The 26,978-nt window shown below is 37.7% G+C and overlaps 1 protein-coding gene across 2 annotated transcripts; it reads right to left on the reverse strand.

Annotated features, from left to right (window-relative positions):
- Positions 1-3,078: 3,078 nt before the first annotated feature.
- Positions 3,079-23,766, reverse strand: LOC134382484 (ATPase PAAT-like). Of its 2 annotated transcripts, XM_063103051.1 has the most exons (6): positions 23,446-23,766; positions 22,474-22,677; positions 21,312-21,384; positions 16,977-17,183; positions 8,476-8,930; positions 3,079-3,549 (listed from the first exon to the last, which is right to left on the reverse strand). In XM_063103051.1, exons 1-6 carry the CDS (start codon positions 23,607-23,609, stop codon positions 3,315-3,317), a joined length of 1,338 nt encoding a protein of 445 aa, XP_062959121.1. In that variant the 5' UTR covers positions 23,610-23,766; the 3' UTR covers positions 3,079-3,314. The 2 variants fall into 2 exon arrangements, with proteins under 2 accessions (XP_062959121.1, XP_062959122.1); XM_063103052.1 differs by lacking the exon at positions 16,977-17,183.
- Between the last annotated feature and the right edge of the window lie 3,212 nt (positions 23,767-26,978).

The following is a 26,978-nucleotide window of genomic DNA, read 5'->3' on the forward strand; positions in this document are numbered from 1 at the left end:
TAAAAGATGACCGGTAAGGGGATCTTAACTCTTGACTTGGTGTTGTCAGCACCACGCTCAGCCAGTGAGCGAACCGGCCATCCGTATGTGGGATCCGAACCCGGGGCCTTGGTGTTATCAGCACCGCACTCTCCCGAGTGAGCCACGGGCCGGCCCCATAATCACTAGAACTTTAAAGTATACGTAAAAAACATTTGCTGCTAGAAACAAATTAATTTTCTGTCAAGTAGGCTCTATTTGTGTTTGTTTTTTATCTTTTTTCACTGTTTTCAACAGAAACCTGGATGATTAAATCATTTCTGCCATATTTTGAAAGTAAACAATGTCATCAATCCATCACCAGTAAAACATGTACGGTATTCTTTTAAAAAAGGCAAAATGGGGGGAGGGGGGAGGGAGTACTTGTTTTAAAGCAAAAGTTTCATCTTTTTCTAAAGGCTGATGGGTTTTAACTACATCACCATATTGACACATTAATAATAGCAAGCATGTAAGGAAAGGTATTTTAGTTCTAATACACTGGCATTGATTTTCTAATTAATTCATGTAGACTCAGAAATTTAGGCTTAAGGGAACTTGGCTATCTTGCAAAGAGAACAAAACTAAGGTCTCAGCTCACATTAGTTTGAACTAAAGGCTTTGCCTCTCTAGACAAAAGAAAACAAAAAGAAATGAGCTATCAAGCCCTGAAAAGACATAGAGAAAACTTAAATACACATTGCTAAGTGAAAAAAGCCAATCTGAAAAGACTACATGCTATATGGTTCCAACTATATAACATTCTGGAAAAGGCAAAACTATTGACACAATAAAAAGATCAGCAGTTTCCAGGGGTTGCAGAGTGAATAGGGATGAATAAGTAGAGCACAGGGGATATGCAGGGCAGTGAAACGATTCTGTATTACACTGTAATGGTGGATACAAGTCATTACACATTTGTCCAAATCCATAGACTGTACAACACTAAGAGTGAAACCTAATGTAAACGACAAAATTTGGGTAATAATGTTGTCAATGTAGGTTCATCAATTGTAACAAATATACCTCTCTAGTGGGGAGTGTTGATAGTGGGGGAGGTTATGCATGTGCGAGGGTAGGGGATATATGGGAAATCCCTGTAACCTTCCTCTCAATTTTACTGTGAATCTAAAACTGCTCTAAAAAAAAAAAAAAAAAAAAAAAAAAAAAAAAAGCCTTAAAAAAACCCCCAAAATTAACTATGGTAACTTTTATAAACACATTTACTACAAAGGCTTGCAGAACGCATCTATAAGTTCTAAAATAGTGAAAATTTGTGAATGAAAGTCATTACAGAAATATCATATGTAGTAGAAAATTATCTTTTTCTGATTTCATAGGAGGAAACCAATTATTTCCCTGCTGATGAAATATATTTTGACAACTATGGAAAATACTGACTGTTAATAAATAACCCTGAACTACTCCTTGACTATAGTGCTATAGTATTTTACAGGTTTTCTGTTCATACTGGGGAACTAAACTGAATTAGCCATTTGAAATAGAAATGCTTTCAGGGATATTTTGTCTGATTTTTAACATAAACACTAAGCTAATTCAAATAACAGTTTCTCTATGTTGAGCTGGCATTGTTCTAAATATTAACAAATGCATAAAATCCATAGAATATGTAGGGAAGGGCCGAGCCCGTGGCGCACTCGGGAGAGTGCGGCGCTGGGAGTGCAGCAGTGCTCCCGCTGCGGGTTCGGATCCTATATAAGGATGGCCGGTGCGCTCACTGGCTGAGCACGGTGCGGCCGGTCACAAAAATGACAAAAAAAAAAAAAAAAATGTAGGGAAATCATAAATTTATTAATTTTCATATTGCCAAAATCTACTTTTTAAAATGGCTGTGATCTTGCTTCCCAATTACAATATTTCATCATCAAAACATGCAGAAGGAACTCAGAATCAGCCTTTCAACCGTCGGCATCTATCTTCATTAGTGGTCCTTAATCTGAATGCAGTGATTATGGCCACACTATAGTGAGGCATTCTGTGAATCAATGAACAGATCACAACTACCAGAAGCTACAGGACTATTAACTAACAGGTTCAGTCTTAAGTGAGACAGATTCCTCCTCAATAGCACAGGAAATACTATCTTATAGCTGTATATGTTATGACTGTTCCATAAATAATGGCCCATAAAGAACTAGCAAAAGTGACATTCAAATTGTCAAGTGATTGTGGTCAGAGTATGTTCCATATACTGTGTCACCTTTGTAGGATGATAAAAATGAACAAACAGTATATAAATTAGCCCTCATTTTAAAGAACAAATTTGCCAAAACAGTAAATAAATCTGAAATATCCCTTTTCTAAAAAATAAAACATTTTAAGCAAAGATTAGTTGAAAATAAAAGTTCTATTCACTTGAGACAAGTAGCTTCCAGAGTGAATGCATTTATTTTTTAGATGCAAATATATCACTCTTCAACACATATACAATGGTTATAAGTTCTGAAAATTAAGTCAGCCAAAGAGAACTGCAATCTCCTTGATTCATATTCCTTAATCCTCAGCATTTCATACTTTAAACACACCAGAAAAGGACTCTGGGGAGAAAAACTGTATTGGGCTCAAAAAAGAGAGACTTCCTGTTTGGGGTTATGCAGATCAGTCAAGACTACTGCTCCTGTATTACATGAAACACCAAATCCAAAGTAGTAATTGTAACAAGGAATGGGCCAGTTCTGATTTTTTACTTTCCTATCTACAGCTACACTGTAATGAAACAAATACTATTAATGGCCCCAGTGTGAACTAATTTTACACATGCCAAACACTGCATCTTATTATCACAGATAAACAATGCAAAATGTGAATTAATGATCTAAATTAAAGACTCCAAGTCTTAAGTATCTAATTTTCCAAGAAAAGGCAGAAAAAGAAAAAATATCAAATACTCTATGCATTATTTTTTCATACAAAGACTGTAAGGTCTTTGTATAAATAAAAAAATTCACTTCAATCAAACACATATACAAGCTATTGAACTGCTTTAGAAATCCTTAAACATTTTAAACACTCAAGCAACACAAGTATACATAAATTTCTGGTAAGAGTGAAAAATATTGCAAACAAAAATAACTTATGACCGTAACATGTTAACCAATAGTGTATAGTATGGATTTAAAATAACAAGTATAATAAAAATGAACACTGAGGTCACTTTATATAAGTAAAATAATAATCCTTCAAAGGACATGAAATACTTTTCATAACTTTTTTGGGTTCTGGCTTTGTAATAAATATGTAATAAATATCTGCAGTACACTGTATATGTTGACAGCTTATCTTTCGCCATTTGAAAGTCTTTCTCCAGAGTCATAAAGTCTTAGAGGCATCCCAGTGGGAGGGGAGCTGGGATTTTGCAGCAAGTCCATTAACAAAGCAATCTTATCGTCTATGTGCTCCTGGAGTTTATATATTCGCTGATCAATGTAGTCTGTAAGTTTCTTTTCCATCAGTTCCATACTTTTAGAAAGAATCTTTTCCAAGTATGAACAAACAGGCTGCTCTTCCATTCTAAAATTAAATTATAAAAAATATCAATTTCCCCAATATCAAAAACAATCAAGCTATACAACAAGCAGCAAAAATACATTGCTGAATCTGTCTCCACAACAGTATTGTCTCCTTACAAAACATTTCCGGGTTCTAATATCCATACACAACAGGTACCCATCGTCCTAAATGCCCAACGCATTCTTTTTCTTTAATTCTTTCAATTAAGTATACAAGTAAAATGGGAACATAAAAGTGAAGATGAACCCTTAAAAAAACAAGCCTTTAGAATGGGTCTTTTTGATTTTAAACCCCAAATCAAAACTGATCTTTCTTTCAGATTAGGGAAAATCAAAGGAAAAAACAAACTGATCTTGCCCAATTTTTAAAAAAGTCAACATGTATATTTTCCAAGTACTTCCTCAATCAACCCTATAATTTAAACAGTTTTTTCTTCTTTCTTACAATTTTATTAAAGTACTGAACTGTTCTTTTCTAACCTGATAAGAAAATGCTTAACAATTTAACTAGAATGAGCAAATTAAAATAAAAAAGTAAAGGGCCGACCCTGTGGCGCACTCGGAAGAGTGCGGCGCTGGGAGCGCAGCGATGCTCCCGCCGCAGGTTCGGACCCTATATAGGAATGGCCGGTGTGCTCACTGGCTGAGTACCAGTCACAAAAAAGGCAAATAAATAAATAAATAAAATAAAATAAAATAAAATAAAATAAATAAAAAATAAAAAAGTAAATAAAAAGCATACCAGTTTCTAAAGTTCAGAATGAACACAAACAGTGAATCTGAGTGTGGTCCACAAAACCCTGGGGGTCTCCATGACTCTTTCACGGATTCAATGAGGTCAAAAATATTTTTATACCAATACTAAGATGTTATTTGACTTTTTCATCTTCATACTCTCATAATTATACAGTAGAATTTTCCAGAGACTACAAAATGTATAATTCATTGCTGTGAGGACTAATAGAATTTGTAGCTGTATATTCTTCTCTTACCTAGAATTTCCTAAGGTAGTAGGTTTAGTGTATAAATATATGATTTTTCAGAGGTTAACTCAGTTTGTTCTCAGTATTCTTACTATGCTGTTACTAATTCTTGATCATACATACTACAATGCAGCATATATAAAAATGCAGCCAAAAGCTAATATAGATTTGCGTAAATTTAAAACAATACCATTCTCACTCAACTTTTTAATAGAAAATTGGTTTGTTTTTCATAAAGACTGTTATTTATTTTAATATATGACCTTATTGTTGTCATTTTAAAACAATAAACATAGCCTACATAAATAAAGTTTCTGGAGTACTCAATTAAGAGTATAAAGAGCAAAAGTTGAGAACTACTACTCTAGAATATACCAAGGAAGGCTTTTTAAAAAATTCTTTACTTTGAAATAATTAGATTCATAGGAAATTGCAAAAATACTAGAGTTTCTCAGTACCCTTCACCCAATCTTCCCAATGGTTACATCTTACCTAATTGATATAATCTCAAAACCAGGAAATTGACATTAGTACAATGTGTATATACAGTTCTATGCCACTGCCATTTTACCACTTGTATAAATACTCATGTCAACACCAGTGCAATCAAGATGCAGAACTGTTCTGTAACTACAAAGATGTCCTTCCTGCTACCCTTTATTGTCACACCTACTTCCCAAATCCCCTCCTTCCCTAACACCTGGCAACTACTAATATGTTGTCTCTATATTTTTGTTATTTCAAGAATATCATAAATGAAATCTTATAGTATGTGACCTCCTAAGATTCTCTTTTGTCACTCAGCATAATGCCCTTGAGAGCTATCCAAGGCACTGTTTTTTACTGCTGACCAGCATTTGGTATTGTTATCCTTTTTAATTTTTATCATTCAAGTAAGTGTATAGTGATTTATGGTTTTAATATGCATTTCCCTAATAGCGATGAGGTCAATGTTGATCATCTTTTCATGTGCCTATTTGCCATTTGTATATCCTCTCCAGTGGAATGGCTGTCTTTTTTGCCTGTGTTCTAAATGAATTGTATTTTTTTCAATGTTGACTTTTGAAAGTTCTTTATATATTTTAGATATAAGTCATTTGTTGGATTCGCAAATATTTTCTTCCAGTTTGTATTTTAATCCTCTTAAAATAAAAGAGTCTTTCACAGACAAAAGTTTTAAATTTAGATGGAGTCTAATATATCGATGTTTTATTTTATGAATCATGCTTTTGGTGTGATATCTAAGAATTCTTTTCCCAGTCATAGGTCCCTAAGTGTTTCTCCTATATATTATTAGAAAGGACTTACAGTTTTATATTTTACATTTTAGTTTATGATCCATTTTGTGTTCATTTTTGCATAAGGCAGAGGTTCAAGTCATAGTTCATTTTTTGCCTGTTGATATCCAGTTGCTCCAGCACCACGTTAAAAAGACTATATATAACTTTCCTTCACTGAATTACTTTTGCACCTTTGTCAAAAATCAGTTGGTGTAATTTTGTAGGGCTATTTCTGTGCTCTGTATTCTATGGATCTGTGTCTATCCCTCTGCCAATAATACCACAGTCTTGAATACTGTAGCTATATATCTTAAGATCAATTAGTGATTTCTCTCACTTTATTCTTCATTTTTCAGAATTGTTTTTTCTAGTCCCTTTATCCTTCCATTTATTTTAGAATTTTCCATTTCCAAATTTTAGAATCATATCATCCACATTTGCAAAAAATCTTGCTGAACTTTTGATAGGAATTGCATTAAACCTATCAATTTGGGGAGGTTTTTTTATTTTTTATTTTTCTGACCGATAAGGGGATCGTAACCCTTGGCTTGGCGCTGTCTGCATTGCGCTCAGCCAGTGAGTGCACCGGCCATCCCCATATAGGATCTGAACCCTGTGGTCTCGGTGCTACCAGCACTGCATTCTCCCGAGTGAGCCAGGGGGCCAGCCCTGGGGAGATATTTTTCGCTATACTGAGTCTTCAAATCCATGAACATGGTATGTCTCTCCATTTTCTTAAGTCTTTGATTTCTTTCACATTTTATAATTTTCAGTCCACAGATCTTGTACATGTTTTGTTACATTAATATGTATTTTTACAAACCTTATAATTCTTTGTATGGATTTGTATATTTTATATACACTTACATGTATTTCAATTTCTTTGGGGTCATGTAGCTTTGGTATCAGGGCTATACTGGCTTCAAAAATGAGTTGGGAATTCTTCCCTCCTCTTCTATTTTTAGAAGTATGTAAAATTTGTGCCCTTTAATTGTCTCGTAGAATCTTCCAGTGGAACCATCTGGGGCTGGATATTTCTTTTTCATGAGCTTTCCAGTCACAAATCCAGTATTTTTAGTGGTTACTGGACTATTTCATGTTGGTTAAATTTAGTAATTTGTAGTTTTTGAGGAATTAATCCATTCTAAGTTGTTAAGCTTAGAAGAAATGAGGATAAAGTTGTCTGTAATATTCCCTTATTATCTTTTTAATGGCCTTAGGATCTGTAGTGACATCCCCTATTATATTCCTGATATTGGTGATTTCTGTCTTCTCTCTTATCTTTGCCAGTCTTGCTAGAAGTTTATCAACTTTATCAAAATTTTCAAAGAACCAGCTTTTTGCTTCATTGATTTTCTTTATTGTTTTCCTGTTTTCAATTACACTGATTTCTGTTCTTTACCATTTCCTTCTTCCTGCTTGCTTTGGGTTTGTTTTGCTTGGCTTTTAAATTACAAAATCAATTTTTCTTGTGGTTATAGGACTGTTCAGATTATCTATTTCATTTGGTTGAGTTGTCATAGTTTTCTGCTATTGATTTAGAAACACTCCTGTTTCCTAATGTAAGTATTTAGTGCTATAAATATCCTTATCAATACTTCTTTAGCTGCATCCTACAAATTTTGATCTGTTGTATTTTTATTCACTTCCATGTATTTTAAAAATATTTCTGTTAATATTTCTTCTTGAATCATAGATTTAAATTTGTTTAATTTCCAATTATTTGGAAATTTTCTTGTTGTCTTCCTGTTATTGATTTCAAGTTGGACTCATTTACAGTAAAAGAATATACTTTGTCTGATGTCAACCCTTTTAAATTTGGTTAGGTTTAGTCTAAATATAACCTATTTTTGTGAATCTTCCATGAAAACCTGAAAAAAATGTATATTCTGCTATGGTTAGTACAGTCTTCTATAAATGTCAATTTGATCCTGTTGGTTGTTGGTGGTGTTTAGTTCCAAACTGATCCAATTACCTCATTTTCACATGAAAACTCTAAGCTATGGGAGATTAAACAGTGTGGGAAAATAGTTAAACCAAAACCATGACCAGAGTCCTGAATTCTAGTCTAGACCACTATTTTGACACACCAGATCTATGTAAAGGATTAGGAACACAGTAAGTATTTAGCCATCTCTTAATCAAACATGTGCTGCCAAAATAAGAGATTAGGATCAGGGGGTAAAAGCCTGTATACCACAAATAACTATCCTAATATAGTTTTTGATTATTCGAAAGTTAGACTAGACCAATATATTATAGATTTATTATAGATTAATACAGAAACTTTGTTACAATGACGTGCACAACACACCCATCCAAAAAAAGTACAAACAAATAAACAGTGTAAAGATTATGATTATCACTCTATTCAAACAAATAACTTTCTATTCTAACCCTTCTTTGATGCCTGTACCCCCTTCCACAAAACGCTTGAGAAGTGTGCAACACCTCCAGTTACAGGCACTTCCTTCAAAGCAATCCATTCTACTCTATAGAATAGTTATTCCCTATAAGTCTATTAATGGCAAAATGTAAAAGCTGCTAAAATTTTCTCTAGAAGCAGATTTTCAGGCAGTACTCATTGAAACAAATCTGTTTCCCTTCATCTGATTCTCCTCCCTACCAAAATCTAAACTATGTTTGTCTTGAAATAATACTTACCCTAAACCAAGAATGGCTTCGCTGGGCTTGGTGATGTTTCTCTGCCACTCAGCATTATGCCCCACATGGAGATGGTTAACTTGACTACATAAATTCTGGAGAAAAGGCAGCAACTCAGAGTTAGGTATATTTGAGTTGTCACTGGCTTTCTTTGGTAAGAAAGAAGATACTACATTTTTAAGATCATTTTCAAGAAGGGAGTGGTTTTGTGGCACAATTTTACACTCATCAAGGTATGCAGTATTTCCTCCACCAGGTGGCTGTGGACATTTATCAATGTAAGCTTTTAAGTTTTCAGTCATGTTTCCAAATGTCAATCCAGTTCTAAAAGGAAAAGATGTGGAGGATGACTTGTCTAAGGTTCCTGAAGCAGATGATGATTGCAGTCCAATGATATGCTTGTATGCAGTATTTCCCAAAACCGACTGAATCTGTTCTTCAATGGGAATACAATGCTAAACAAGGTAAATAAGTAAATGTTCATATTAATAATACTGACAGCTAACTCTTGGAGTAATTACTATGAGTCAATCACTGTACACTCTTTCATCTGATCTTCAAAACATCCTTATGAAGTAGGCTACTATTACTACTCCAATATTTAGTTGAGGAGACCAAGGCTAAAGGTACCTGGCCAAAGTAATCAGCTAGCAAGTGACAGAACTGGGACATGAACCCAGACCACTTAACTTCAGAGCCAAGGCTTTTAATCATTTCATGGTAGTTTTTCCTAAAAAAATGTATTAAAATAAATATTAGCATGCATAGCAAAATTACATTGACATATTTTAATGTTTTCACTACAAAGGCTTCCTTAATTTATGGTAATAGAATGCAGTACTCTCACCTGAGTCATAATAATTGATAATTTTCTTAGAATTCAATTATGTCACTCTTCAACTTTCAACATATGGTAAGCTACTCATTTTTACCTAATCATATCTTTTGCAATGAGTTTTTCATGGAGACTACACAGATAAGTTACACTATTTAAAGTCAAATGTTCTATGGGTACACTTACAAGATTCTCAGTGACTAAAATGAGCTATCATGTGGCTGTGTTTGCTTTAAGAATTTCCAGGATAATAAAAGTTATGTTTTGGAGCCTCAATTCAACTGCTTATGCAGTATTATTTCCTGAGAAGATTCTGGCTTACCTTCAAGAGAAAGTTATAATATCTCACTGTTATGCTCTTCAATTTTTCCCACTAGAGAATAGCAAAATGACCCCTAGTCTAACTAAGTGTTAAGGCATATGGCTCTGTCTTAAATTCAAAACACAGAAATCTACTACAGATTCTTATCAGGGGATATCATCCCATACTTAATGCTGTTAATAGCTGGTGAGAGAAAGACTGAAAAAATAATATTCAAGATTAGCTGAAGAAACTCAGTTCATACATTTATCTAGATATTCTAAAAAGTTATTGCTAGATGGAGCCAGACCGACATTCATTTATTCAACAAATATTTACCAGGAATCTAGTCTGTGATAGGCCCTGTTTAGTGCACTGGAAATACAGCAGTAAATAAAACAAATTAAAATCCCTGACCTCATGGAGCCTACATGATAGAGGAGCAGGGAGAGACAGACTACATGGAAAGAATGAAAGAAAATATATCACGGGATAGAGATGGTAATAAATACTTTAGGGAAAAATAAAACAAGATAGGGGAATAATAAGAGCCAGGGAAGTGGGTGGGGGAAAGGGAGAATTATAATGTTACGTCCCCATCCAACTTCTTGAACTGCACTTTGGAAAAATGCTCATTAATAGAGAAATGTTAACCTATTAATTTATCTTATTCTATCGAATGCAAGTTTTGAATAAACCTTAAAATCTTCCTGGAACAAGACAGATTATAAATCATAACATTTACGAAATTTTAACATTTGATGACTCTTCTGCAGCTCAAAGGAGTTTTACTCAGTCATAATAAAAAATTAATTTATTTCTCCATGATACCTCAAAAAAAGTATGGTAGAAAATTGACAAATCTATAGTAACAGTAATGTTATTTACACTAAAGTCAATGTCAAAATTATGGTGGCCATTAAGTAGGCAGAAAATTTAAGTAGAAAAATCTGTATGTAAGGTATTTGTTATGTAAATTTTTCTTTTCTGACATACAATATTCTGATTGTTTATAAGAAATTCACTGATTATAAAAATTAGTCATTGGTAGCAATGTAAAGTGGTATAGTGGTTATGGAAAACAGTAGGAGGTTCCCCGCAAAATTAAAATAGAACTACCATATGATCCAACAATCCCACTTCTGAGTATTTATCTAAAAGACCTGAAATCAGGATCTCAAGGAGATATCTGCTCTCTCATGCATACTGTGAATTGATGAAGCCAGTAGTGTTCACAACAGCCGAGATATGGAAACAACTGAAATGTCCATCGATTGATGTACTGATTAAAAAAAAAAAAGTGGTATATACTTGCAATGGAATACTATCCAGCCTTAAAAAAGAAGGAAACCTTGCCATATGCAATAAAATGGATAAATGTGGAGGACATTACACTAAGTGAAGTAAGCAAGTCACAGAAGGACAATAATGCATGAGTCCACTTACATGAGGTGTCTAAAATATCAGACTCATAGCAACAAAGAGTAGAATGAATGGTGGTTGCCAGCGGCTGGCAGGAAAGGGAAATGGGGAGTCACTATTCAACGGGTATGAACTTTCAGTTATACAAGATGAGCAGCTTTGAGAGATGTGTTGTACAACACTGTGTCTATTGTTAATAAAGGCACAATACTGTATTGTGCATTTAAAAATTCGTTAAGAAGGTAGATCTTATGTTAAGTGTTCTTACCACAATAAAAAACATGTCATACTTTCTGAGATGAGAGCTCTTCAGGTCATTTTTTCTGTTTGTATTAAATATCAAGAAATTCACATCTAAGTCTATAAGCCACTATAGGAAATGAGCAAACTTCAGGTGGCTCGTGGCTACTTGCTGTACCTTTTTTGTGAGCTTTTTCAATTTTTATTTTTGTTTTGTTAAATATTTTTTTGCAAGCCATATCAAATCCTTTTGAAAGTAAACTATAGCTGAATACATATTAAATAATTTAAAGGGCCTACCCTTTGCCAGAATAATTCCACTTCTAGAAATTTAAAGAAATATATAAAAATAGACATACAAGTTCCTTCTATGCACTGCTACTCATCAAAAAAAAAACTTAGAGATGCCTCTGGAGTTCTGAGGTGGCAAGGCCCACACTGCCCCCCACCCCCCATGGGCCTACTAATCAACCAGGCTGGTGACTGAGCCAGACCTGGGGTAGCCCTGCCTCCCCTTCCCCCTCCCCGCCAACATCTTAGAATATACTCATTATAAAAACATTTAAAAAATAAGTGACTTTTAAGTGAAAAATGTTTCTGAGTAACAGATATAGCATAAAAGCATTTAGACAAATTGTCCATATACTTATACATGGATATGTAAAGAACTGTATGTATATGTGCGTGTATATATATAACTACTTATGTCACACACATGCACCAATTTCTGAAAAATTAATAGTTTATCTCAATATATTGTAAAATTAATAAAAGTATAAATTTTCTATAACTTTTTGGTTTTTTTCATTATAAAGTGGTCAAACATGTATCACCTTCAATAATTGGAAAAAATAAAATAATAAAGTCATTTTTATTTTGTAGGGAAAAGAGTAATAGATTATAACTCCTCAATAACTGAACATTTTCTTTGAGAAAAGGGGATACATATCCTTTCATTTATATAATTAAATAACAATATGCTATGCTCTTTGATATAGAATTCCTATTTATTTATTCTAAGTTGCTAAAGCAAAAACAAATCAAGGCCAGCAACCTGGACTTCAAATACAAGGAAATAAGACATAACCTTAATATTTGTTGAACTATCATGAAGTAAGTTTTAGAGTATTTAACTTTAATAAACTTTCAAGGCACAAGTGAAATAGGGAGAGGCCAAGGACATCTAATGCAGTTCTGCAGGTTCTTTCTTTCCCTACGACAGGCCTTGCCCAAATTAATACACGGGGTTCTAAACAATGTATGTGATTACAACATTGACACAGAAAGAGATGTTCTGGTCATGAAACACCCCCACCCCATTTTATGCTCAGATAGTTAAACGGTTTACATCACCTTTTTCCATGCCTTAGAAATCCACAGATGCCTGGTTTGTTTACAAGAAACAATCCTAAACAATAAGGTACATCCTGTAAGAATCACTCCATAAATGAGGACTTTCCCTCTAGGAAGGAAGTCTTTCATTAGCATATTTAAAAGAATATTGAACTTGATCACCTTCTTTCTTCCCCAGGGTGTGCCCCATATGTCCCTGAGTGTAATGATTTAGTGGTGGGAGAACAGCAAGGCACAGCACAGTGTACAAAACAGTGACCCATGAGTGTTGGCTGGGAGCAGGGCTGATGTATGTTTCTATATGCATAGAAATCTCTAGAAGGGTGTATGCTAAACTGTTACCTGTGGTTACCTCTGGGGAATAGGATGGCAGCTGAGAAAACACTTTTATTTTTTACTTAATATTTCTATATTGATTGAAATTCAGGGCAAAGAAAACTGATCATTTATAGAATAAAATCATAAAAATTTTAAGACAAACCATACCTACCAGTTGCCAAAAACCAAAAAAAATTTAAAGACAAAGCTAAAACAAAAATTAGCCATCCATTTGGCAAAAGCCATAGAATTGTACAACAAAAGAGGAAACCCTAATGTAAAATTGGGTTAATAATAACAGATCAATATTGGTTCATAACTGTACTAAATGTACCACACTAATGTCACATGTTAATAAGAGGATAAGAAGCTGGGGGAAGAGGTCTGGGAACTGTCCGTACTTGCTGCTCAGTTTCTCTGCAAACCTGACTGCTCTAAAAACAAAGTTTATTAGAGAAAAAAATTTGGTGTCTAATTTCATTTTCCAAACTCAAGTTTTTAAAAGAGAGACGTCAGTCAGTAACTAGTTATTTTTAATTCATTAACTTCTTCTAAACATTTCCAAAATCATTTCACACATACAAAAACAATTTTTTCCTTTTTTAGATATCTTTTTTTTTTTTTTTGGTGGCTGGCCTGTATAGGGCCCTTGATTTTGATGTTGTAACACTGTGCTCTAACCAACTGAGCTAACTGGCCAGCCCTCTTCTTTTTAAAAATCTTTCACTAAAAGAGTTATTCTCAAACTACAACATGCATAAAACTCACCTAGGCGTGATTTTTTAAAATACTGATTCCTGGACCCCACCCTCTGGGACTGAGTAGGTGTGAGTGCCAGGAATCTGCATTTTAGACATTCCAGAGAATTCTGTACAGGTGTTCTATGGGACATACTTGAAAAAACACAACTGCCCTAAACTCTTAAAAAAGCTCAAATCTCACAAGCTTGACGATTTCTTCTATTATCCTCAATATTACTTTACACAATTATCTTCTAGTTTCCTCTTTATCTAAACTTATTGGGAAAAAAGCCATTTGCACTCAGTACCTCCAATCCCAAACACCCGGTTACTACCCTAATTCCTCAGAATCTGGTTTACATCTCACCACTGTTCAAACTGACCTCTGAAGATATCCTAGAAATATGAAGTTGATAAATCCAAGGGCATATATATGTATATGAACTTGGAGCCATAAATAAGACAGACAAAATAAACAAGAAACCAATACATAACAACAAGGTGGTCAATAGAGCACTGATGAAACTATGACAGAGATTTGGAAGAACAGGCTACTTTAAACTGTGTGACACAGAAGGTCTCACCAAGGATATAACATTTAAGAGGAGCACTGAATAATAAGAAAAACACAGATACAACATTACAGGGAGAGGATTTTGGCCAAAGAGAACAGTTAAGAGTGCAAAGATCCTAAGGTAGGAACACATTTGGATATTTGATGAATACACACAACAGATTGTCTGGAGCAAGGTACCCAAGAAAATGTGGCAGGAGATGAGATGAGGAGGCAAGCAGTGCCCAGATCTTAGAAGTCAGGGATACAAATCTGGATTAACTCTAGGTATAAAGGGAAGCAATCAGTGGGCTTCACATAGGGCACCTATGACCCTTTGAGATCACTCTGGTTGCACTGTGGAGAGTGGATTGTAGCAGAGCAGGAGGACCAGTTAGGAACCTCCTGAGGTATGGAGGTGAGCCAATGGTGGGGGAGGAAGAAAAGCACAGATTTCCATCTTTTTTGAAACTCCTTTCTGTGGTTTCCATAGTCTTCAGCTCTCCTGGTTCTCTGAATACTAGTACTAAATTAATATTTGTAAATCTCCCAATAATTATAAGGAGTTCTTTATCACATTATTTTAAATTTTCATATCAATCCTATAATTTTTATTTAATTCATTATGTATTTGGAGGGTTGTTTTGTTTATATAGCAGTTAACGTTATTTTACCTAATTCACCTTTTAATCTGTAATTCATGGCCCTCAATTCTAATAAATTTTTTTTTTTTTTTGGTGGCTGGCCGGTAAGGAGATCCAAACCTGTGTAGTATGCAAGCAAATGTACTTCACAGGGCCTGGTTTTCCAAAGACTTGCAGTTTCAAATATTGACCTTGCAAAGGACAGGAAATTTCCCCCAGGCTATATAGTCTCTGTGGTAAGATAAGAAATTGTTAACGCAGCGGCAAGGTTGCTGGCTCAAAGACAGACAGGTTACTGACTGATATGTAAAGATACTGGGAAATTGCTGTAAGAAGAGAATGTTCACTAAAATCAAGCTTTTGTTAGTGGATCGACTTAATTGCATTATAGAATGTCACCTTGCTTGTCTTACTGAATGTTACCAGCTTCTACTGTTAAACTTGTTAAACTTGTTAAACTATACTTAGCAAAAACCCCATCTATGTTCTCTTCCTGTAACTTCCTGGTCTGGAGAATAAATGCGGGAAGAGAACCCCAATTCGTGGTTAATTTCCCAATTGGAAGGAATGTCTTTCTCTCGAGGGTTCTCAGAAATTAACCCCTTTTTGGGGCTTCTCACTGCTCAGAAGAGATGGGCTTTCAGTAATCTTTGGTGGCTCCATCACCCAGGGGAAAAGGGGTGACAAATCTGTGGGAGGCAAAGCAACACAAACCCCCAATGTTGGTGTTATAACACTGAGCTCTAACCAACTGACCTAACCGGCCAGCCCTCCTGTGATTTTTACACAGTATTATCATTCAGATTTTGTATATGAAGAATTCATACTAAAAAAATATGAATGCCAAAGGATGCACAACTAATACGTGACAGAATAAGAACTTGAAGTCCTTTGCCTGATATCAAACCCTTTCTCTTCCTACTCTATCACGCTGCTGGTCTTCTACTCTTCTGCTTTCCTCTTCCCCGCTATATCCTTACCAAACATGGCTACTCTCCAAGGATCTTTCCTCCTTGCTTCAGTCTCTGCCTTCACCATGTTCCCTGTGAGCTGCTGTTGGGGAAAACTCTCAAACCTCCCTTCCAGCCACTGAAGGTTCACTCCACTTCTCCCAATTCCATGTTTCCAAATGCTTCCAACAGCCTTCCACACAATGTTTTCTTCATAGCTAAAACTCAATATTCCCAAAATTAAACTCCTTTTTCCCAGATGTCCTCCTCCCTTGGGTTACATTTATATACTGGTATCATCACCCTCAAAACTTCAATTTCGTGTTTGACTGTATTTTTCTCCTGCAATACCAACATTATGTTAGTTGTCAAGTCCCAATGGCTCCAATGTTTTAGAATCTCACAATCAGTTGCTATGTCCAATCTTAGACCATCATTATCTCTCATTCAAATGAAGGAAATCACATGTAGCTGATCTCCTTCTTGTAGTCTCAATACCTTATACATAGTAGCAAATTAAAATCTCTTAAAACATTTACAAATTTAAAATAGCATTTGAAACTCTACAATCCAGCTCAAATCTACTTTAACTTTCCTCAATTACTTCTTCACTCCAGGGAAATGAACTACTGTCCATTTCCCAGCTATATCCAATTCTTTCTAGCATTAAAGATTTTATTCACACTGTTTTCTTTCTCTGGAATGGCCTTCCTCCCTCCAAATTCACTTGCCTAATCCCACCAATGTTCTTTAAAGGCCTAATGAAATGCCCTTTCCTTTAGTAAGCCTTTCCTTATCTTCTTCAACATTCCCCACTTACATACTCTAAACTGTCAAAATCCTTACAGGCAGGCTGTAGACTAATTGACCATATTTGTACCCTCAAAAGTGCAAAAATTAATGCCTTGTTCACTGAGAAGGTGGTTAATAAATACTTGCTGAATCCATGATTGAATGAGTTCCTAAAAAATTGTGAAGATCTATAATCAAAACATTTTGTAAGGGGGAAAAGCTAAATAATAAAAGTAACAGTTAAAGCAATAATAAAAATTCAAAGAAAAATTTTAAGTCACTGCTCTTTCTTATTAAAAGCCATCACTTTGAAATTTTTAATGGTATCTAGAAAGAAATTCATTTCTACTTACCTGCTGCTGAAACCTAACCATATTCATCAACTGCTGAGCTCCAGGTGATAACTTTGACCCCATGGACTCCATCATAGTTTGGACCTTGTCAAGGTCTATCCTTGATCTTAGAGCAGGAGAACTTGGTGAAGAATTTGCTGAAATCAGTCTCATGTGTACCACAACTTTACTGATAAACACACACTGCTTTTCGCCAAAGGAGAGTAACTAGTATTAAACAAAAAGTTCCAGAAAATAATAATGATATTAAAAACAATCATCATTTAAGATCACTTCTTGATATTACCTAAGCAAGAGTGAAATATTCAAGAATCTAAAAATTAATTTCAAGTATGTTATTAAGTTTTCTCCAGAACTGTCATACTAAGAAAAAATTCCAATTTATCATGAGGTTTAGATGAACTATTTAAATAACAACATCCTTTGAAACTAAGAAACTATGTGTTAAATAACAAATGGAGGGTTAAGTAAAGTTTTACTTAGTTTCAGGAATTAAAAATACAGTAGCCCCCGCTTTTATGTGTGATGGATTTTATATACAGTACTATGTTTTTTCTTATACATGCATACCTATGATAAACTTTAATTTACAAATTAGGCAGAGTAAGAGATTAACAACAAAAACTAATAAAATAGAACAATTATAACAAAATACTATAATAGAAGTTATATAAATGTGGTCTTTCTCTCTCTCAAAAATCTTATTGTACTGTATTCACCCTTCTTGTGATGATGTGAGATGATAAAATGCTTAATGATGAGATGAAGTGATTTAGGCATTGTAACATTAGGCTACTATTGGCCTTCTGAAGATACCAATGGCTACTAAGTGACTAACGAGCAGTAGCATACACAGCGTGGATAATCTAGACAAAGGAATAGTTCATGTCCTGGGCAGGAAAGTATGAGATTTTATCCTGGTGCTCAGGATGTCGAGCAACCTAAAACTTATGAATTGTCTACTTCTGGATTTTCCATTTAACATTTTTGGACCACGTATGACAGCAGGTAACTGAAACCTCAGAAAGCAAAACCATGGATGACAGGGACTACTGTATACCAATCTGAGACCTTAATGTACCACAACTTGCCATAGTATTATTTAATATAAAATAAAGCTGTAAAAGTATTTACTGAAGCCCATGCAAAGTATTTACTGAAATACTAAATACAATTTGGTCTTTTAGAATTTAAAACTATAAGGGAATAGTAAGATGATCTAATACAGCTTACTGGTTTACACATAAAAAAGATGAATTTAGGAGTGATTTTCTAACTTGTCAAAGGGTACTCAATAAAGATCAGGCTTGGAACCTAGCTCTTCTGCTTCTATCACAGTAGTTTTTCCAACATTTTAATGCTGTGCATGTTTTTGAAACAGAAGACATTTCATGTGTGGTACAGAGTAGCAATGGAAAGGGAAAGTCCATCCCACAGGAAGTGTTTGCAGCACGGGCAGTAGGGGAGACGGGCCCACTGGGGGAATACTGGGGCACAGCAAAGACAGCTGATCTGCCTCCTAATCAGCATAGGACTACTCAGAGGAGAACAGTCAGGAATACAGAACTGAAGGGGGTGCAGTTTGATGAAAAGACTCTGGCCCAGACCAGTGTTTCTACACAACCCAGGTGCAGTGAATTTCACTAAACCTGGAAGTACCTATAAAGTCAACCATTAAAACCTGAGCTGCACAAAAAGCCTTCCCCAGGGAATCAGCAGCAAAGCAGCAATTTAGCTCAACCACAGAGCTCAAGCACTGGTCCCCACAGGAAGGTCCCCCATTTTAGAAGGAAGCAAAGGACAACAAATTAGTTTCAGCACAGAGTTTAAGTGGTGGGAACAGCAAATAATCCAACACAGAACTGTAAGAAAAAACAGAGTACCCATTGGGGCCCACCTGGGGTCCTGATGCATGGAGTGGAGACCAGACCCTCCACCCTCAACCAGGCACACTGCTTGTGCCATGGGGCCACCCAGGGTCCTGAGATCCGAAGCCAGAGACCAGACCCTCCGCCCACAACCAGGCACACTGTCAGTACCACGGGGCCTACCCAGGGTCCTGAGGCATGGATCTGAGAGCCACCAGCAACTAGGTAAGGAGCATACCAAAAACATCACCTTCATGTGGGTGGCCCACCACAGCCACCACAATAACCACGGCTGCCATGAAAGTGGCTAGATGCTACAACCACTGTGCAGATGGTCAGCCAGCCACTGGAATGCACTGACACAAGGAGAATCACCAGCAGAGACCAAAGGAAGGAAGAGGATGTCTCTTTCCACAAAGCCTATTCCAGAGAGACAGAAGAAGCATCTGCTCTACAATAATATTGGGGGACCTGAACACACCTCTCAGAATTGGACAGATCATCTAGGCAACAAATCAACAGAGTAATCATTACTCTTTCAGAAGGAGAGAAGAAATCTAGGGTTATCAGAGGTGGGAGGGGGGAGAGAGACGGGGATAGGGAGAGAGTGGACAAGGGGCATAAAGCATAAGTATGATTTGTAACAATATATATGCAAATAATATTGATTTGATCAATATATGTCAGCATTGAGCCCCCACAATATGTATAATCAATTATGTTTCAATAAAAATTAAAAGAAAAAAGAAAAAAAAGAAACAGACAAAACTGGGTTTAAATTATGACTGCTACTTACAACCTGTGTGACCCTGGGCAAATGCTAAACCTGAGTAAGGAATAAAATGAGAGAGGATAATAAGAATGATTTCACATGGCTGTTGTGAGGATTATGGTTTAATATTTCCAGGGTCTACTACTAAGTAAGTATTCAAAAGTCTGTATCAGTGACAATTTTTAAATTTTATCTTTCATATACTATTGCCCCAGAAGACCTAATAATACCAAGGTCACAGGTTCTGATCCCTATACCAGCCAGCACCAATAATAAATAAATAAATAAAATAAACTATTGCACCAGAATAAGCTTTCATACATATCTGAGGTTTCTCTAAATCAAACAACACATTGGACTCCCATGTGCTTCCATAGAACAATTACAAAAAACATTCGCCTTCGGAGACACTCACAAACCCATATGTCACACAAAGACATAGTTAAGTACAGACCTATGATCTAAAGACACTGAGTATGGCACCAAAGATGTGACCATCCTCAAAATTAAGGTAACATCCCATTAAATTTATACCCCACCTTCCAACTCCTCTATTATCTCCTGCTTTTAATCCCCAGACCCTTTCTCATCATCGAAAATAGTGCTTATTTTACTCAATGAGTCTACTTATTATTTGTCTTGCCCATTACAATACAATACAAGCTACATGAGGGTAGGCTTTCAATTTGTTTCATTACTGCTACTTCCTAAATATCTGGAACAGTATCTGGCACCAACAGGCACTCAAATATTTGTTGAATGAATGAATCTTTTTTTTTTTTTTTTTTTTTTGGCGGCTAGCCCGTACTGGGATCTGAATCCTTGACCTTGGTGTTCTAACACTGTGCTCTAACCAACTGAGCTAACCAGCCAGCCCAATAACTTTATTTAAATGGCTTTAGAAACTATTAGTATTTATTAACTAAAACAACATCTTGGAATAATCTGTTCTGTGAGTTTCCCTGCTATGAAAATAATTTATTTTTTCTCATTCTAAAGATGTCTCATAATCTTCTATAACTAATGATAACAAACACAGAATTTTACAGACAAAAAGAGTCCAAGAACTTATTTTCTCCAGCCCCCTAATTTTACCCATGAGGTAGATCCAAACAGGGTAAGAAAGTTGCCCAAGACTAGTCCACTAGTCAGCTGCAGAGCTGAATTATATTCAGCGCTTAGGATTTTCAACTCAGTACCCTATCTCCACATTCTGATGACATCACTATTGTTCACCTTAACAATATTTTCATGCTGAAGACCACATTCTATCCATTTATCTTTTTGCTCCCCTTGTCTGAAACTTCTCTAATTCCATTCTTTCTCGATAAATGGAGCAAAATCTGCTTGTGGTTTTTTCAGCACCACAGTTTTATTTATATTTTTACACAGTTTTATATAAAGATAAAAAAAATGGTTTCTAGCTCAGTTTCCCAAGGCTTCAAAATACAGCACTACTGTACTGACAATACATTTTCCACAGCTAATAATGATCAAATTTTAAAGAAAGAATTCAATGTGAAAAAGGATTAATAAGCTTTTAGAAAAGTAATGTGTTTTTACATGTCTAAGTATTTCTAAACTAAAACTAGGGACCAGTCGGACTAATTTTATTACCAAATCAACAGAAAACAAATACATATAGTACGAAAACAACTTTGTTGTCAAATTACTTAAAATTTAGTGATGACTTACTTTTATTTTACATACGTTTGTGGCAGGCTCCAATTTTAGATAATTTTTGTACAAAATAATCTTTTCATGATCACTAAAAATAAAAATAATAATAATTTTTTTACTTTCATACATTATCACTTTTAATAGTCACATTTAAAAATAGATGTTTCTAGGACAATACTTAAATCCTGAGATTCAGGTTTCCTGGTGAAGCATAAAGTTGGGGCTCCTTAATGAACAGCACCACCTATAAGGACTACATCTACCACTTACTAGCTATATGAGAAATAAATTAGATAATGTGTACAAAACCATGTAGCACAGAGCATATTTTAAAGCTCAATAAGCAGTCTTTGGCCATACCAGCATGAACATGCCCAATCTCGTCTGCTCTTGGAAAGCTCAATACCATAGCTATTACTTCCAACATGCACAGGAAATACAGTAGTTCATATTTTGGGTTACATTAAAGAAAGATGGGGGAAGAATATTGTAAAAAAAAAAAAGATCAAAAATTATAAGTGGATAACAGGTTAATAAATATTATGATATGGCATAGTCCTAGACTCCTATAGCATTTGTAATGGTCTTCCTAGAAGAAAATGAAACGTGTTCAAAGTTTCAGATTAACAGACAAAATGATTTTTGGAAAACAGATCCCTGTGAGTTAAAGGAAGGAGATAAGAAACTTTTATCAGAACGTCATTCTAATAAAACTCTTCCAATAACTAGTTATGACCTTCTACCAACTCACCTCCACTCTATTAGCTTTAAATTGTCACATTTATTTAAAAAAAAAAAAAAAAGGCTGATCTGGCCTGTCTTTAAGATTCCTAAAGGTCAGGCCGACCCCGAGGTTCACTCGAGAGAGTGTGTGGCGCTGGGAGCGCAGCGATGCTCCCACCGCAGGTTCAGATCCTCTATAGGGATGGCCGCTGAGCTCACTGGCTGAGCGCGGTGCAGACCACACCAAGCCAAAGGTTGCGATCCCCTTACCAGTCACAAAAAAAAAAAAAAAAAGATTCTTAAAGGTCTAACCTTATATGCCTACTGGTACGTTTTTATCTTCTCTCCCTTAAATGTCTGGCATCAATATCAGAGAATTATTAAATACCGCAAAAGCTGAGGAAAGTAAAAACACTAATTCCGAAGAACACTTTCAAGTGTGCAAGTCACAAACCTGTTATCCAGGACAGTACAAACATTCTTGCCCCTGCTGGTTCCACAGTACTCCTCTCCTAGATATACCTCCATATTTCTTGCTGAACTTAAAATGCCAATAGAAACGATTTCTTCACCTCCTTTAGGGTCACACCTCAGGTAAAGGAAGCAGGGGTTTTCATCTTGGCTGCTCAGGCTTCTCTTCAAAATCACCAGATCCTGGCTGAGAACAAAAGTGTTGAAAACATTACACAGTATAGTTCTCCCAACACTGCTCAGAACCCACGCTTTAGGCCACGGGTATTTCTTCTCACTTCCACTTGCCCTTGAGGTTCAACACCTTCCCGAGAACCCAACAAATGCTCAGTCCAGAATTGGTAAGGAAATGGAGGCTTCAGACGTCAGAGCTCTCCCTCTATTTTTCCCTCAATCACCGACATCCTACTCAGTGCCTCTAACTGATTCTCAGTGAATGAAGTAGATTCACTGCACACCTACTGTGCACACAGGAGCGGGGAGCAGAACACAGCAAAAGAGAAAAGCGCATCTTTTTCGAAACTAAGTGGACGACGGTCCTCTACGGTGGCACTTCTGAAAAGCCTGCTTTGGTCGACAGGAGGTTGACTTCTTTGTTTTGGGGGTAGATGGGCAGGTTGATGTTTCACAGGAGACCCGAAGAGCCGTCCTGACTGACCCAGGGGGATGTTTATGAAATTCCGAGGCTCCAGGTCACCTCCCCTCGCTCGGCTGCGCCCCCTACTCGAGCGCCCCGAGCCGCGGCCACTCCCCGTCGGACCCGCCCCGGCCCTCGCGAGGCCGGTCCTCGCCCCACCTCGCAGTCCCCGCTCCCCCGCAAAGACCCGGCACCAACTCGGCTCCCGGTTCCCGGCCCCAGACCTTCTCCCCTCGAGGCCCCCGCCTCCCCTCACGACTCCCCAGGAGCGTGGCTGTCACCGAGCGCAGCGACCCTCTCCTCGCCGGCCCCGCGCACCCCGGAGCAGGCGGCGCCAGCAGCTCCTCCCAGTCGAAGTCCGGGGCGCCGAGCCCAGCCCGGCTGAGAAGGAGGCTCTGGGTCAGGGCCCCACATGCGGCCTCCCAGGAAGAGGCCAGCGTCGGGCGGCGAGTCAGTCCCCAGTCCTCGGTCCCGGTCTCCATTCTGCAGCCTCCAGACGGGCTCGCTCCGGAACCTCTCTGCCAGCGCTTGAGTTTCCGTCAGTGCGGTCTGAAGTGAGGAAGCAGCGCGACTTGAGCGACTTCCGGCTGGTCCTAGTTCAAACTCAGGGAAGCCGGGGCTTCTCGCTCTTGTGGGGGAGAGAACCACCGCCGCAGACACGCATGCGCACGCCAGCTGGCTTCAGGAGCGACGTTCAAAATGTGCGGGGGAAGCGCTCAAGGGCGGAGCATGCGCACTGACAGCGCCTCGCCTGCCTCTGGAGACGGTGCGCAGGCGCGGCCGCTTCGCCCGGGAACGAGGGTTGTTTTTCGACGTTGGCTGTGGAGAAACGGCGGCAGGCGACGTGGACGACGATTGGCGGGCGGATGTGGAGGGCGGGTCCAATGAGGGGCGCCTGTGGTGAGGTAGGCGTGGTGTCGTCGCTCCACGCGACGTGTGGGGCCAACTCTCGACCTCGTTGTCTCGGGAACGGACGCCAGGGCCCTTCCCGCCTCCAGCCGGTGGTGGCTGCGGCATGTGGGGCGGCGAGCTCGGCGGGCGCGCTGTGGATTGGGGCATCATGTTTACTCCTCACCTGCTTTCCGCCGTGCCCACAGCCGTTCTCACGTTAGAGGGGAGCTGAGGCGGATGCTGGGAGGTCGGGGTTTGAACTGCGTGGTGGGCGGAATTGGGGCGGGGGCCTTTGCCAGGTGCGTCTTCGCTTAGGTCGGAGCGGCCGAGGGGCGCGGCCGGGACGTGGCCGACCTGCCCCTCCGGCTGCGGGAACCCAGGTAGCCAGGGTTGGGCGTCGTCGGTGACAGAAGACTGAAGGTGGAGAAAGACCCAGGTCCAAGGCGGGGACCGCACCATGAGATGTCCTCTGCTGGCACTGGGAAGAGCGAGTGGAAACGGGTCTCGAGTCTCTTTTGAAATGGAATCTGAACTCGGGCTGAAGGACTTTTAAGATTTGGATGCGAAAAAGTGGGAGTAGGTGGAACCTTCTAGGTGCTCCGCGGGTTGTGGAGTTAGATGGTGGGCCCCCCCATCCCCTCCCTGAGGAGGTTTATGTGGATGATTTTTACATATTTTGAAAGAAAAAAGTTCATTAGATTAAGAAAAGTGGAATGTCAGAGTTCCAAAGTTGCGTTAAGGTTGTCTAGAAAATAAAGTTTTTGCTCACCCATAATCTAATTTTGTCTCAGAACTTCCTACTCTAGGCTCATGATTCAAATTACTTTTTAATTTTATTTTTGCTTAAATTTTCATCTCAGTTTATATATTAGGATATGTACCCTCTAGCTAAAAATGAGAACAGAACACCCTTTTTGCGTTCTGTTTACCTATGTTGTGGGGCAAGAAAAATGAACACCGAATGTATTTTTCTTTTTTCTTTTTCTTTTCTTTTTTTTAAAAGATGACCGGTAAGGGGATCTTAACCCTTGACTTGGTGTTGTCAGCATCACACTCAGCCAGTGAGTGAACCGGCCATCCGTATATGGGATCCGAACCCGGGGCCTTGGTGTTATCAGCACCGCACTCTCCCGAGTGAGCCACGGGCCGGCCCCCCCTTTTTTTTTTTTTAAAAGACCGAATGTATTTTTCTATAGGTAATAACCAGAATGTACAGTAGGTAAATTACCCAAAATTGAAAGAGAAAGTCCACTGCAGTGGTTTGAGTGTCCCCACCAAAATTCATGTTGAAACTTAATCCCCAAGCTAGCAGTAATAAGAAGGTGGGAATCCAACCCTGGTATTTGAAAGATGGAGCTTTTAAGAGGTGATTGTATCATGAGAACGCTGTCCTCATGAATGGATTAGTCCATACATGGGCTACTGGGTTAATGGATTTATGGATTACAGTGGAAGTGCTACCGGTGGCTTGTTTTAAGAGGAGAAAGAGATCTGACTGCAATTAGCATGCTCTTGTTCTCTCACCATATGATGCCCTGTGCTGCCCTGGGATACTGCAGAGTTCCGACCAAGAAGGACCTCACCAGATGGCACCCTTCACCTTGGACTGCCTAGCCTCCAAAACTGTAAGAAATACATTTTATTCCTTTATAAACTATCCAGTTTCAGGTATTCTGTTATAAGCAGCAGAAGAAAAGCTAAGATATTCACCAAAGGTCTAATATGTGCAGAATACAAAAAGATCAAAGTCCCTAACTGTGAAGGTTCTAGTTTGCAAAGATTTTATAATGCTTCAGACTCATTCTAAGTTGTCTTGGTCATTATTTCTGTGTAACCTGTCCTGCTTCAGAGGTTAACTTTGATCCATATTAACATACATGGTCAGTCCAAAGGGAAATAGGCTGTTCTTCAATAACACTAATCTGCAATTTCATGAGCAATATCAATATTATCATCTGGATTTTGGCTTCCTTAAATAAAGCTATAAGATTAGGAATTAGAAAACCAAGACTTCTATGGTCTATGCTTTCTTTCATTCCCATACAGCCAATAAATCACCATGTCTTCATTTTCTTAAACACTTTTCTTTCTGCATTGTTTCTTCTGTTTTCAAGCACTAGCTTCATTTGAACAATTCCTGTAGTTTCTTTTCTGGTCATTCATTAGCTTTCCTTTTTATCACCTCCACATCATCTTCTGCACTGCCCTCTTCTGTTGATTGATGCTCCTAAGTGAATCACCATCCCCTCTACTCCTTAGCATGGCCTACAAAGCCCTCTGTACTCTGACCTTTGCCTGCTTCCTGTCTCCTACTTTTGCACATGCTCCCCCCTCTACCTAGAATGCCATTTCTTTTCAGTAGCAAGGAAAATTTTGTTTATCATTCAAAACCATGCTGACCTCCACTCTGCTATAGAATTAAACTAATTCCTCTGTGGGACACTTTAGGTACTATAATTCTCTTGTGGTCTCAGACTTTGCCAGTTTACATATTTGTATTCCCTACTATCTGCAAGCTTGTTGACATTAGTAATTATTTCGTGCCTGGTAGAGGTGTTGAGTACAGATTCTCTGTATGGAATTGATAGGTTAGTGAGGATTAGCTGACAGCTTTGTCACAAACAAAGAGGAGCAGAAAATGGCAAAAGTAGTAAATTAAATTTTATGGGTTGTTTTTTTTTTTTAAGCCAGGGTGGTTATGGTTCAGAGCTGACCTCAACCTTAAGATGATAAATTGCTCTTGTCATGAATTACAAATGGCTATTTTTTCTGCTTTATTTTTCCCCTGAAATAAATCATAAAATATGTGCTGGCAACTTCCCAACAATATCATGAGGATAAATTATGAAATTTTTTGGCTCACCTGTTTTAAACAGTTTTTTTAGTCTTTTTAAAGAGAGTGGAGTTGGTTGATGTTATTCGTAGCCTGTGACTCCCACACTTAGAACAGCAACAGCTAT

This window comes from Cynocephalus volans, chromosome 7 (genome assembly GCF_027409185.1).
Source record: "Cynocephalus volans isolate mCynVol1 chromosome 7, mCynVol1.pri, whole genome shotgun sequence".
In the NCBI taxonomy this organism is placed as follows: domain Eukaryota; kingdom Metazoa; phylum Chordata; class Mammalia; order Dermoptera; family Cynocephalidae; genus Cynocephalus; species Cynocephalus volans.